General features: G+C 42.4%; 1 protein-coding gene across 1 annotated transcript in view; it reads left to right on the top strand.

Moving 5' to 3' along the window:
• Positions 1-13,239, top strand: part of LOC100753685 (extracellular matrix protein FRAS1) — a 269,806-nt gene that overhangs the window by 96,888 nt on the left and 159,679 nt on the right. Inside the window, exons 18-19 of the mRNA XM_035453056.1 lie at positions 445-585; positions 4,174-4,317. Of these exons, the coding sequence (XP_035308947.1) occupies positions 445-585; positions 4,174-4,317 (285 nt within the window). The remainder of the gene's footprint in view (positions 1-444; positions 586-4,173; positions 4,318-13,239) is intronic.

The raw sequence follows: 13,239 nt of genomic DNA on the forward strand, positions 1-13,239 counted from the left end.
TTGCTTTTGTGGTGATTGATTTTGTATTGCTCTGATGTTGATGAACTCTTTCCATCCTGTGTACACTCAGGCTCCATCTTAGAATGGGCGTTGTGTGAACAAAGCCCCCCACACACACACACATAGACCCTTTCTCTTTACCTTGAACAGTCTGCACAGCAGGCCAGTTTCCAGAGTGACAGCTATCCTAGGGATAGGAGAACCATTCATAGTTTCTGGTTCTCTATTTGACATCCTCCAGCATGGGGAGAAAATAAATGACTGTAAAGGTTGTCAGTCTGGCTACATTTGGGTTTGACATTGTAGGATATTTCTTTTAAAGAAAAGTATATACCATGTGTCCTGGTATTGGGAAATCCAAGTGAACAGACAGAGTGGACTCCAGTGGAGCAGCTACTGTCCCATGTAGAATTATCCTAATAACTCTTCTGGTCTTCTTCTCAGCTTGCGACCCATCCTGCCTCCAGTGTGCAGGGAAGAGCCCTCTCAGCTGCACAGTCTGTAAGCCTGCCCATGTGCTGCTATCTGGGCGCTGCCTTTCCCAATGTCCAGAAAGCCACTTTAACCTGGAAGGTACCTGCACGGGTGAGTGTGTGACCTGCTGGGGCAGAGTTCTGCTCTTACATTTGCTTTTCCTAGTGCAACATGACATTTGATTAAAGACTTCATCCCATCAGTGACAGGCTGGGCTCAAAATCCTATTCTCACACTTGACAGTATAAAGGTATTGTGTGAAGAGAACAAGGGGAATTAATCTTCCCATGAGGGAGCATGGCTAGTGTGAAAATCATAAACAGCTTTGTCTCATAGACTATAATATTTAAATACATTCACTCTGCTGGATTTCTCTTGTCTAGGAGACAATCACGTCAAGAGAACTTCTCTCATAGAATAAATAAAACATTTACGTTGTATAAGCTCCAGAATTTAACTCAACATAACACTCAGTTACTATGGCTCTGTTTAAAGTTTAAGGCCTATTTTTTGTAGTTCTCCCAGGAGTCTGTGCTCAGTGTACCAGATTTGAAAGTTCAGAATATGAAAGAAAACGGGGCTTTGAGAGTGGAAATCCCACAACAGGTGATATGCTCTTTGAGCTATCATGTCTCTCTAGTGTTTAGTAAGTGAGGACAAATGAGAGTGGTACCTTTTTATATTGTCTCCAAATATGAAGACGTAAGTAAATCACCATATTTTGAAGAATCATAACTTTTTGCCATTCCGTTCTGCATCCTCTGCTGTTTTTAAATCCCTGTTACTTTTCATCAAAAGGGAAGGAAGGATTTGAGATGTGGCATTGAGATAGACTCTTTCAAGAATCCTTTACTTTCTTCTCTCAATGAGGTTCTGCTCTGGTTGCCTAGTGCCACCCAAAATTACTGGCTTAAAACAACTCAGTGTTAGTTGCTTGTAAACAACAGGTTATTATCTTTTGCAGTCCCTGGGATCTGTAGGCTCAGCTTGGAAGCTCTCCCTTAGGATCCTTTAGGCAAATTTAGCTATATCAGTAAGTTAGGTGGGTCAAGAACCCCTCCCACCCCCATTTTATGAGGCCAGTTCTTGTGCCTCATTGAGCTTCTTCACAATATGGTAGTCTCAATTAGTTAGCCTTCCTCCAAGCCATCTGTCTCTTCTTGAGGAGAACATTCCAAGAAACCCAAACAGAAGCTACTGGCTTCTTGGGACCTAACCTTGGGAGTCTCACTGCCCCTTCTCTGTTGTTTAAAGCAGGGCAGCTTAGTTTGAGGGGCGAGGTCGCAGAAGTAGAACGGCTCAGGGGTGGTGACTTGGAGACCAGCATTGGAGGTGTATATTATAAAGGGATAGGCACAAAATACAGTTAAGGACATTTCCCAGGCTTGCTTTCCTTGGTGTCAGCAGCAAAAAAAAAAAAAAAAAAAAGAAAGAAAGAAAGAAAAAGAAAAATGAGAACCTTATCTTTGACATGTCTTCCCTATTTAAGAGCACCTCTATATTCCATAACAGAGATTTCTGAAATCCCAAATTCAGATTAGTAAAGCATTTTTATCAGAATTGGCAAAATAGTAAAACTTAAGCACCCTAGGGTGTAACTATTTATTCTTATACCTACGGGGTGGAAGAGACAAACACATTCTCTCAGGAGTCTATTTTGTTTCCAAAAATAGACATCTGAGGCTAGTTGATGGGCAAAAAAAGCTGTTGTAATGAAATCTTGCCCATGTATTTCTGGATTCAGAAAATGTATAGTAAACTTATAAAATGTTTTAAATTATTTTGTCTTATGTGTATGAGTGTTTTTCCTGTGTGTATATCTGTATATCAAGTGCTTGCCTGGTGCTCTGAAGAGGGCATTGGATCTCCTGGCACTGGAGTTACAGATAGCAGTGAACTGCCATGTGGGTGCTGGGAATCAAACTTGGGACCTTGGAAAGAAAAGCCAGTGCTCTTAATCACTGAACCATCTCTCCAGCCCCATGAAATATTAAAACAAACAAATAAAGAACAAATAAATAAGTGAGCACATATTAGATTCTTTTGGCCTAAACTCTAAAAAAGCAAATATACTGTCAATTTAACTATAGATGACTGCAGTGTATTTTTATTCTACAATTTTCTTCTTTCTCCCAAATACCTTTCTAATCCCTGGGCCCAGGGCAGCTTTATTTTAAAGCGCCCATCAGCTCTTCAGGGAAACTGCTTGCTTTGTCCTTAGCTTGCCTTTGAAGAAGTCCTGTAGCTGGAGAAGCTTTTATCCAGGCCCCTGTGGTTCCTGTGTGTAAGCTATTTGAAGGAGAGCCTCCTTGCTCCATGTCTTCACTGTCAGTAGATAGATGGTCTCGCCAGAAGCAGGGCACACAGGTCACTGCAGACCTTCTAAGAAGTGGGTAGACCTGGGTGGTAGAATTATCCTTGGAATGCTAGCATCTTCTGGAAGCTTCTCAAACAGAGTCTCGGGAATGCAGACTGATCTAGTATCTTCTAATCAGCAGTTTGTTTTCTTGTCCCCACCCCTTTTAAAAAATTAGCTTACCTCCTCCTGGCCTCTTGCCAGAAGGGAGAGCCGTTTGATTTGAGTTGGAGCCTGCATCTTTGCTCTCCACCAGCCCTGTTCCAGGAGGGAGTGTATTGGTGTCAGCAAGCTCCACACAGCACCTGCCCCTCGCCCCCACCTCTTGGCATCAGACAGGCTTAGATCTCTTCTTCCTGGCTAGGAACACATAGATCTCCTGGCACCTGCTTTGGCAGCCTAGGCAGGTTGTAGCCATGACCTGCCTGGCTTCCTCCCTGTCTGCATCTTTATTGCTTGCTCCTTTCAGAGACTCACCTGGGTTCTTACACTGCTGTGCCTCTTGTTAATTTGGTGGTTTTCTGAGGAAGACATAAGTTGGCTATAATTTTGTCTAAGGCTTTGAACTTCAGATGCAGCCTGTGATAACCTCCAGGAGGAAGACCGTTTTTCTGTTCTTTATATTTAACTGTGTATTGCTGATTAAACTGATTAAAAAAAAAAAAGAAAGAAAGATCCAAGATGAGGCCTGAAGGTAGAACCTGGCTAGTAATGTACTCTGGTGGGAAGTCTCAGTCCATGTGCATGTCTGGTCCCCTGCTTACCTGCTGGGAGTTTCTGAAAAGCAAGACCCCTCCTCTTTTTGTCCTTCTTTCTGTGTGTATGTGTATGTGTGCCTGTGTGCTTGGGTGAATGTGTCTGTCTGTATCTCTCTCTCTCTCTCTCTCTCTCTCTCTCTCTCTCTGTCTGTCTCTCTCTCTCTCTCTCTCTCTCTCTCTCTCTCTCTCTCTCTCTCTCTGTGTGTGTGTGTGTGTGTGTATGTGTGTCTTTGTATGTGTCTGTCTCAGTCTCTCTGGTCTCTGTCTCTGTCTCGTGTTTTGCAGTAGGAGATGCTTGCCAAATATGGGTTTAAATTTCCTGCTCACATATATGGGGATGCCCCTCTGGAATGGGTGACTGATGATTCAAATTTTTATAGTTCTAGATCTCTCTTCTGTTTGTGGACTATAGTCTCTTTTCTTCCAGAAATGGCAGTTGTTAGGTCAAGTCTAGGTGTGTGCCAGGCATTCTTTGGAGTCTTCAGTAGATGGCCAGAGATAGAGATTTGTGGGGTGCATGAAATATTGCATGCATTTGCATGCTGAACTGCTGATTCTAGTCCTGGCCTTTATCCCTGTCCCCAGAGTGCCACCCATCCTGCAGGCAGTGCCATGGGCCCCTGGAATCAGACTGTGTCTCCTGTCACCCGCACCTCACACTCACCAGTGGGTACTGCAAGACCAGCTGCAAGGAAGAGCAATTCCTGAACTTCGTCGGATACTGTGCTGGTGAGTGATGCCTCTTTGGGGTCCTAGGGAATTCCAGGGCAGCTGCTAGGAGCTTCATACCAGGCAAAAGGATGCTGGTACTGGTCTGTTTGGTTCAGACTACAAGCACTTCTTTCAGTTGATACTTCTCTTGTTCAGGAACTGATTCCACAGTATTTCCTCAAACACTTAGTGAATGAGAATTCAAATATATCTGGTTTTGTTTGTTTTTCCTTTTTTTCTTTCTTTCTTTTTTTGAAATAGGGTCTCGTTTAGCCCAGTGTATTAGTTACTTTCTTATTGTTGTCATAAAATGCCAAAGGACTTGAGAAAGGAAGAGTACTTTGGCTCACAGTTTGAGGACATAGCCCATCATGAATGGAAAATGTACAGTTCAGGACATTGACATAGCCAGTTCTATTCCATCTGCAGTGAGAAAGCAGAAAGAGTCCAATGTTGGCACTTCCCTTTCTTTCTCCTCTTCTTTCCATCCCAGACCCCAAACCCATGGTACAGTGCCCCCACATTCATTCAGGGTTTATCTTCCTTTCTTGAAAACATGCTCATAGACACATCCAGAGATGTGTTTCCATGGTGATTCAGTCAAGTTGGTAATGAAGATTAATCTTCACACACAGTCTGGGATCAACTTGCTATATAACTTAGGACGGCCTTGATCTCCTGATCCTCCTGCCCCCGCCTCCCAAAGTGAGGATTACAGTTGTGTGCCACCACATCTAGCTTCAGATAGAAATTTAATAATGTTTTTGTAAGTCCTGAAAGAAAATTAGTCTCATATTAATGGAGAATGAAGTGATGATTATAATACTTTTTATATACATTTTAAGGTACCAAAAATGCATTTTCTAAACATGTTTTCCCATGCTTATGTTAGCTGCTCTCTGAGGGGAATCTTTGCCCAGGCACAGAATTTAGGGCGGTTCAGCTAAAAGTAGACCAGTTTCCTTAGGAGATGAATTGTTTTCTTCCTCTTTTTAGAATCCAGAGAAGGGTAGAGAAGGAAAGGAGGGAGAGAAGGAAGAAAGAAGGACTTGAAATGTAAATAACATTGGATTCATAAAACACCTTTGACTATCCACCTAGATATTCACAGAACAGCATCAAAATATCTGCTTTTGAATCTACTAATGGATAGATTTTCAGACTACAGGGAGGAAAAAAAGAGTATGTTAATAACCCTGTCACTAAAATGTGTAAAGGTTGTATATTCCACCTTCCTTTCTAAATTGTAGAAAAGTTTGTACAACTATGCCTTCAGCAGTGACTGCCTCACTTTTGAGGAGCTGGACTAGGTGGCATTCTGGGATATGCATATAAAAGGGAAAGAAGAGCAAGCAAGATCTGGTAGGAGGCTGGCCCAGCTATGTGGCTTATCCTGGAACAGGAAGGAACTTTGGCTCAGTGTCTACCTCCCAGCATCCAACAGGCATGATCATACTGAGACAACACCAATAAGCATCGTCTTGTTTAGATGGGGGCATAGTAAGTCATTGTCAATGTTCTCAATATGACTGGTTGGTACCAAAGGTATGCCTTCTTTTGCTTATGATCTTAAGACTAGATATTGGCCATTAGGTTCTATTGTCTAAGAAGACTGTTGAATGCAGGGTAGCATTGGGACAATGATGAACTCAGAGCAAAATCTGACTCAACAGAAACTGTGTGGCCATTTTAGAGTGTCCAGCATGAGTCTTGTCAGAGGGCTGGCTGGGGTGTAGCTCAGTGGTAAAGCTCCAGTCTAGCATGCACAAGACACTATGTTCTTTCCAAAACAACAGAGAAACACAAATTGTACCAGATTTCAGGTGGACTTTGTTTCTGGTGCTACCAGTTACAGTCAGGACTGTCTTGGAAGAGAGTCAAACATTAGTGTCTCCTCCCAAGGGAATATCTGATGATGGCAGGTTTTGACTATTGCAACTCTATAGTCTGAGTTCAACTGCTGAGTCTTACTTTAAGGTATACAAGTTGCTGCTATGAAAACTAAGAGGTCACTGACATGTTCATTACAGCTTTGTGTAACTATAGTAAAATACCAGTGCGGATAAGTGAGAAAAAGAAATGGTTCATTTAGCTCAGAATTTTGAAGGTTCAAGCCCCTGTCATGAGATTTTGTTCAGTCTGGTAAGAGCCCTTCAGCTATGCCATATAGTGAAGGAAACATACCTGTATGAAAAGGCCTATGTTTCAGAACAGGTAGTCAAGAGATGACAGTAGAGTCCTACAGTCCCCTTAAAAGCATGATGCCAGTGACCCAATAAACTCTAGACAGGCTCCCAAAGCTTCTGCTACCTATGTAAACAGTATTGTAACACTGGGGGCTAAACCCTTGAGGTCCCCAACCACATTAATAGCAGGTAGTAAGAGTGTGTTAGTAGATGTTTGCCGAATTTCTGTTATGAGGAAGCAGAGAGACATTTCAGGCTACTTAAGGGGATGAACTGAAGATACAGTTGACAAATGGTACAAATAGATTTGCACTGAGTTGTCTGCTGGTCATAAGGACTGTAGGAGTTAACTGGGGTCTGAGGGAGAGGAGGGGAGAACAAGACATGGAAGGCTTCATGGAGCAGGTGAAACTTAGCTTGTCTCCTTCAGATCAGCAAGGGTTGGGTTAGCTAGAAGAGGGGGCATGTGGTTCTACCAGGAGGCAGACTTGGAAAGTAAAGAATATGGGTCATATATGGCCCATGAGTTATCCAACAAGAGTGATGAACATGGCTGGCACTGAAGTACACTACAGAAACACACTGGGAAATTTAACTTGAAATCTGAATATAGAAAGCTTGAAATTTCAGCTATAAATTGAGGCTGGATCTTGAGCACTGCAGGGGTTTTGGAGAGAGGTGTGCCTTGAGTAAGGGTATTATATGAAAACTGTGGAAGATAAGCTAGAGCAGAAAGGGACTGGCTTAAGGGATGCTATCAGCGGTAGAGTGTGAACTATCCCTCTCGTGGTATATTTTCCATTCCAGTCTGTTTTGCATGTGGACCCTAAAACTTGTATGCTATGACATATTTTATAAATAAATGTTTATAGGAGAGTGGAAAGTTTTAATAGTTAATGAGCTCTGTTCTCTCCAAAGTCCAGAGCACTCTTTGATGGTAAATTAGGTGATAAGGAGATGCATTAATTTTTTTAAGGCTAATAGGGACCATTAGACTAGAGAGTCATAGTACTGGCTGGACTCAATGACTTTGGAAGTCCCCAGTCTCAGAAGAACAGGCTTTGACTGTCCATGAAATTGGGTATGTTCTTGATTTTAAATGTAGTCATTGCCCATTGCTCAGAATAGGGATTGTTTTAAGTGTACTTCAATTGTGAAGCCATGAGAAAAAAAGAAAAAATGTTGACATAGTTTACTTTGTCACTAAACGTATGACTTTCTAAATACTGTTCATTAAGTGTTTAGTAAACCCATATTCCTTGCCAGGTTGGCTTTATCCGGGCTCTGGGGGATAGAGTGAAGATATCTAACTTTCATCTAAGAAATGTAGCTTAGTGAAGGATAGTACATTTGGTTGTCAGGGCTACCATAATACTGAAGAGTACTGAAGACTGGGAAACTTTAATAGCACAAATGGATTTTTCTCATGGCTCTGGAAGATACAAGTCCAGGACTAAGGTGCCTACAGGACGGGTTCCCTAGAGATCTCCCCTTTCTGTGAAATGTCTGTCCCCTTGAGACCATCTTTTTTGGGGGATGTCTTACTCAGTAACCCAGACTGGCTTGGAAATCATGATAGCTTCCCTCCCTCAACCCCACAAGGGCTGGGATTAAGTATTATGGTTGCCGTTCTGCAAAGAGAAAGATTACAGAAGATGGTCTGCAAGAAGCTGAGGAAGACCTGTATTAAGTAATTACAGGAGTCCAGATGAGCTTTCAAGCCAAGGGTGAAGGGGAAGGAAGGGACTTGGCCTCATTGGATGTCAAATATACATTAGATTTTTGCTATTTGTCAGCAAAAGTTATCCAATAGGGCAGTTTCATGTGGTTTAATTTAATAGAGCAACAGAAATAGTTGCTCTCTTGCCATAGTTGTGAAGGAACTGGAGATTCCAAGTTTCAGGTAATGAAAATTCAAAGGGTGGATATAGACCTTTGCCTGGGACAGCAATAAGTGTAAGAGTCAGTAAGGAAGATGTTTGCATTGGGATAAGTTGGACTTGGGGTGACAGTTGTACATCAGGTGTTCAGTCCCTTGTAGAGGTTGAAGGGATGAATTATAGCTTACCAGCTCAGTTCCTACTTACTATTATCTTGAACCGAAGGTCCTAGAATTCTATTTTTTATGTTGAAATGCTGCTTCAGTTCATGATAAGTGTCATGGAATTTTTCAAATTAGTTTGATCTGAAGGAAGGAAGGAGAGGAATTGTGTGGTGACAGAACAAACAGGCTGACACCTACCCCTACTATGCAGTGTCCTCACAAGTGTCCATGGGGACCACAGAGAGAAGGACCCTCTCTGTGGTCCTTTCAGGGGGCTACAATTTGCTCCTGGGATTTATTCCTCTATCTTAGCTGTAACTGTGATCATCACCTAAGACCTCTCAATTGCACTTAGCTGTTCAAAAAGAAAATTCCACTTAATCAATCACACAGACAAGAATAAACACATCCTGGGAACAGGTCCAATCACTCTAGTGTGTTCTTGCATATGGAGATGTCATATGTGGGGCGGGGGTATTTCCTCCAAGTCTGTCAAAGCAAATAGATAGTTGGAAGATTTAGGTCAGGGCTGAAGATTTTCAGCAAAGACAAATGAAGTGGGATGTGATGCAGGGGTGTATCAGCCTGTCACAGACATGGCTAAGTGCTATGGGAAGGAGTTTCTTCATAGGTTTGTCTCCACCTCCCACTCCCCTACCCCACCTACCCTGTACATCTCAACATTATCAAGAATTTCCAAAGCCTGGGGTGCTTTCTCTGTTTGTCTTTCTCAGCTAAAAGCTTTCTCCTGTTCACAGAAGAGGGTGAAATTAAAAAGAAAGCACAGATAAAGCCCTAAGGGGGAGATGTCCAAGTGCAGACACATTATAAAAAACTGTGCCCTGGGCTTTGTGAGTGCCCTGTAGGATGGCTGTTCTTCTCATCTTTCTGGAAGAGATGAGAGTCCTGACTGAGGGTGATAGTGCTGAGGATGAGGAGCTGGTTCACTGGGGAGGTGGAACTCTATGGAGTTAAAACTTGATTGTTGCTTGTGCAGTGATGTTTACAGTGCTGGTTAATATCCCCCAATCTGTATAAGAGCATAAACAAATGGGAAAAAGTATCAAAGAAATACTAGTCTGAGCAGTTCTATATTGCATACAGTTTAATTCTAAAGGTATTTATAGTTGTTAAATGCAACGAAGATTCTTGGCCAAAAATTTGGAAAATGAAATACAGTTCTTAAGTTTTTTAGCCTGGAGTTTTGGTTAAGCAAAGTTTAGCAACTTCCATTGCTGCAGGAGCTTTGGAGCCTTAACAGATGTAAATCATTATGACAACAAGCACTAGGTGGTATTTCCCAGTCATCTGACTGAATGAATACCCATCCCCTCTCCAGTCACAGCATCTCACAGAGGTTGTCAGTGATTCCTAGAACTCTCTTTGGGGAAGCACTCAACTAATAACTGGTGTTAATATTTTAAGTGCTTCATTGGCAACTACTAAAATAAGATGAGACTATTAGCACATACGTACATAGATTGTAGATTGGCTTCCCTCCCTTTCTTCTGCCCCCTCCCTCCTTTCTTCCTTCCTTCTGTCCTTTCTCTGTGATTAGACGATGGAATCACCCCAGCAAATAGACCTTTGTCACCAGTTCCTTTTAAAGAGTACTGCTGTTAGTAGTTCTTTCTTCTAAATCATTAAGGCACAACACCCTCTCAACCCTTTTTGAGTCATCACTGTAGTTCTCTTCATTCTTTGCTAGCATTTCTGAAAGTAAGGCCCATGTTGCTTGTGATAGCGTAGACATGTCCAGATCAGCAGAGCCCAGACCTGCATCCTGGGAGAAGTTGCTACAGCTGCAGCACTGAGTACTGGTTGGGGTCTGAGTTGAACAGAGAGGAGCACCTGGGAAGGAGTCAGAAGGACCCCATGCTTCTACACTCAGACACAGGAGTGGGGGAGGTTCTATTTCACAGCAGCTTCAGTCACAGGAAGGTGAGCTGGTGCTGACAGCTGGCGCAATGATCAAAGGCAAAGAAAAAGCTCAGACAGACTTGAAATGTGTAGTGGTTTGGTGGTTGTTACCTTGTTTTGATCATCAAAATCCTACCCATGATGCCTCAGTGCCTAACTTGGAGTCTTTTCCTTCCAGAATCTGCTTCCCTTTGGCATCTTCCATGTTGTAAGAGTGTTTCTTCCACTTGGCACTGCCTAACTCATGTTCTCTGCAGGTTGTCTGCATGGGCATCTCATAATAGGTGGTGCCCCTGAGGCACATGTGAGAAGTTCTGAGCTGATGGCTTCCGAGGCAGTTTTGCCATTTCGAATTCATGTGATCTTCAAGGGAGGTGGCGTTCAACCCTTCTTTCACATACAAACAAACCAGACCACAAGAGAGTTAAGTAATTGATTCAAACAAGCAGGATAGAGCCAAGAACTGAATCTGTAGACTGGGATTTCATAATTCCCCTTGTCATTGTTGAACTTCATGGTGCTGAGTATGACTGCCCACACACATTAGGGACTTAGAAACAGGTATTTTTGTTGTTTGTTAGCTTAGAGAGAGAAAGAGAGTGCATAGTTTTTGAGTGTGAGCAGTACAAGTGCACACATGTGTGCATGTGTACAGAGGCTAAAGGATAACCTCAGGTGTCATCTTCAAGAACACATTCCACAGCCACCTCTGTTGAGACAGAGCATCTCATTGGCCAGAAACTCATCAATTAGGGTAGACTGGCTGAAGAATGAGTCCCAAGGATCCTTCTGCCTCAACCTCTCCAACACAGATTACAAGCACATACTATATCATGCCTGGTTTTAACATGGTTTCTGGGGATTCAACTCAGATCCTCATGTGTGTGAGACAAATATATCCCTGACTGAGCACCCCCAGCTCCATATCAGATACTTTGTGCACTTGTGTAGTGTTTGTCTGCATAGGTGTTCATGTGTGCACAGGTGTGTGTTTGCATGCACACGAGCACATGCAGGCCAGAGGGTGATGTCAGGTTTTGTTCTCAATCCCTCTGCACCACACTTCTGAAATAGAGCCTCTCCCTGGTCCTGAAATTCCTGATTCAGCTACACAGGCCGACCACTTAGTTCCAGGTTCCACCATCTGTCTGCCCCCCAGCACTAGGATTATATGTGCTTACCACCATGCATGGCATTTTTCCATGGGTTCTGACAATCCAACTCTGGTTCTCTTGCTTGTACAACAGCACTTTGCAGCCCGAGCCACCGCCCAGCTTCTGGCTAGTGGATCAGAGGATGGATTGGCAGGGGTGGTTATGATGATGAGGGAGCTTAGAGAAGGATTCTTTAAAAAAAAACTGGCGAGACGTGCTCCTGTAAATACTGAGGAAGCTGATTAGATTGGCGTGGGTGCCTCACCTATGTAGGTGCCCCTGCTCTGAGGTATTCCTGCTAACTGAATAAATGGAAAAGAAAAGCACTCGCCCATGCTGAATTTTAATAATCCGTATCAACCCATGCCTACTTTAATCTTTTAAATGTATATGTACTTGAATTTTTTTTTAATAGTGGTAGCCAGTGCGTTGTTCTTTTCTCTTGGCAGCACATATATTTGTATGTGTTGATGCTATTAGAACGATCTGCATAATTGGCACTCACTTTTAATGGTTAAGTAATGTTCAGTGATGTTGGCCATTTTCCTGTTGTGGTAGCTGTTGACAAACAGGAGATAGATTAGCTATCAGGTCAAACTGACGTGCAAGGCTATGAGTGTTACTAACTATGCTTTTGTCATTAGAGGTAACAATGACATGCTTATGGATTTATAATTTTCTAAATACTTTATCTTCTCATTGGATCAACCTATAAAATCTTACTGCAGAGTTATAATTACTAGAACATTCCACTGTGTGTGTTTGGGAATAAAAACACAGTGCACTGACTGTTTGAGCAGCACAGTTTGTGCTTGCGGAATGCTGGCTGCCTGGGCTCCTAGGGTCTAGTCCATTCCTTCCTGCTCTATGGTAACTTGATCGAGGAGCTTTTTCCTTAGTGTGATCCATATCCTGGTTTTTATCTCATCTTCTTCACCCTCTTCTTCATTTCATCTGGTCCTGCTCTTCTATCTCTGCATATTTTCAATTTCCTCGTGCCTTCCATTTTTTTTTAACACTGGCTTCTTTATCTCCCTTATCTCTTTCTTTTGTAATATACTCTCTTTTCTTATTTCTCATCACGTCATCCTATCTCCCACTGCTTGAACTATGAATTGTATATCCACTATCTTTCTGGAACTTTCACTGATTGTCTATTCCTTATTCTCTTAGTTTGTGATTTTTATTTAAGAGACCACAGGGTCCCCTGAGGGATGATTGACCACTTCAAGGCATTTCCTTTGTTTGAACCTTTTCAAAAAAAAAAAAAAAAAGGACATGATCTATACTTAAATTGAGGACTCCCTAAATTTAAAAGAAGGAAGGAAAGAAGAAAGAAAGAGAAACAAAAGAGCTTGTATTTTGGCCATTGCATGGCTCTCACTCCCTTCTACCCATAGGAACTCCAGACTGAAGAAGTTCCAAGGAAATCCCAATCTTCATGCCACACCAGTGCACAAAGCTATTTTTCTTTCTTCTCCTGACTTTTGTTTATCCATGACTCATTTTGTAACCAGTGCAATTCAGATCCACTGAGTGACTCCCTTTTCCTAACCATTCTACCTGTGTGGTTGCCCTTGGCTGGGCTTCCTTCTCTCTCTTCCTATTGTAAAACTCCAAGCTTATATCTCTCACA

Source organism: Cricetulus griseus (genome assembly GCF_003668045.3).
Source record: "Cricetulus griseus strain 17A/GY chromosome 1 unlocalized genomic scaffold, alternate assembly CriGri-PICRH-1.0 chr1_1, whole genome shotgun sequence".
Classification (NCBI taxonomy): domain Eukaryota; kingdom Metazoa; phylum Chordata; class Mammalia; order Rodentia; family Cricetidae; genus Cricetulus; species Cricetulus griseus.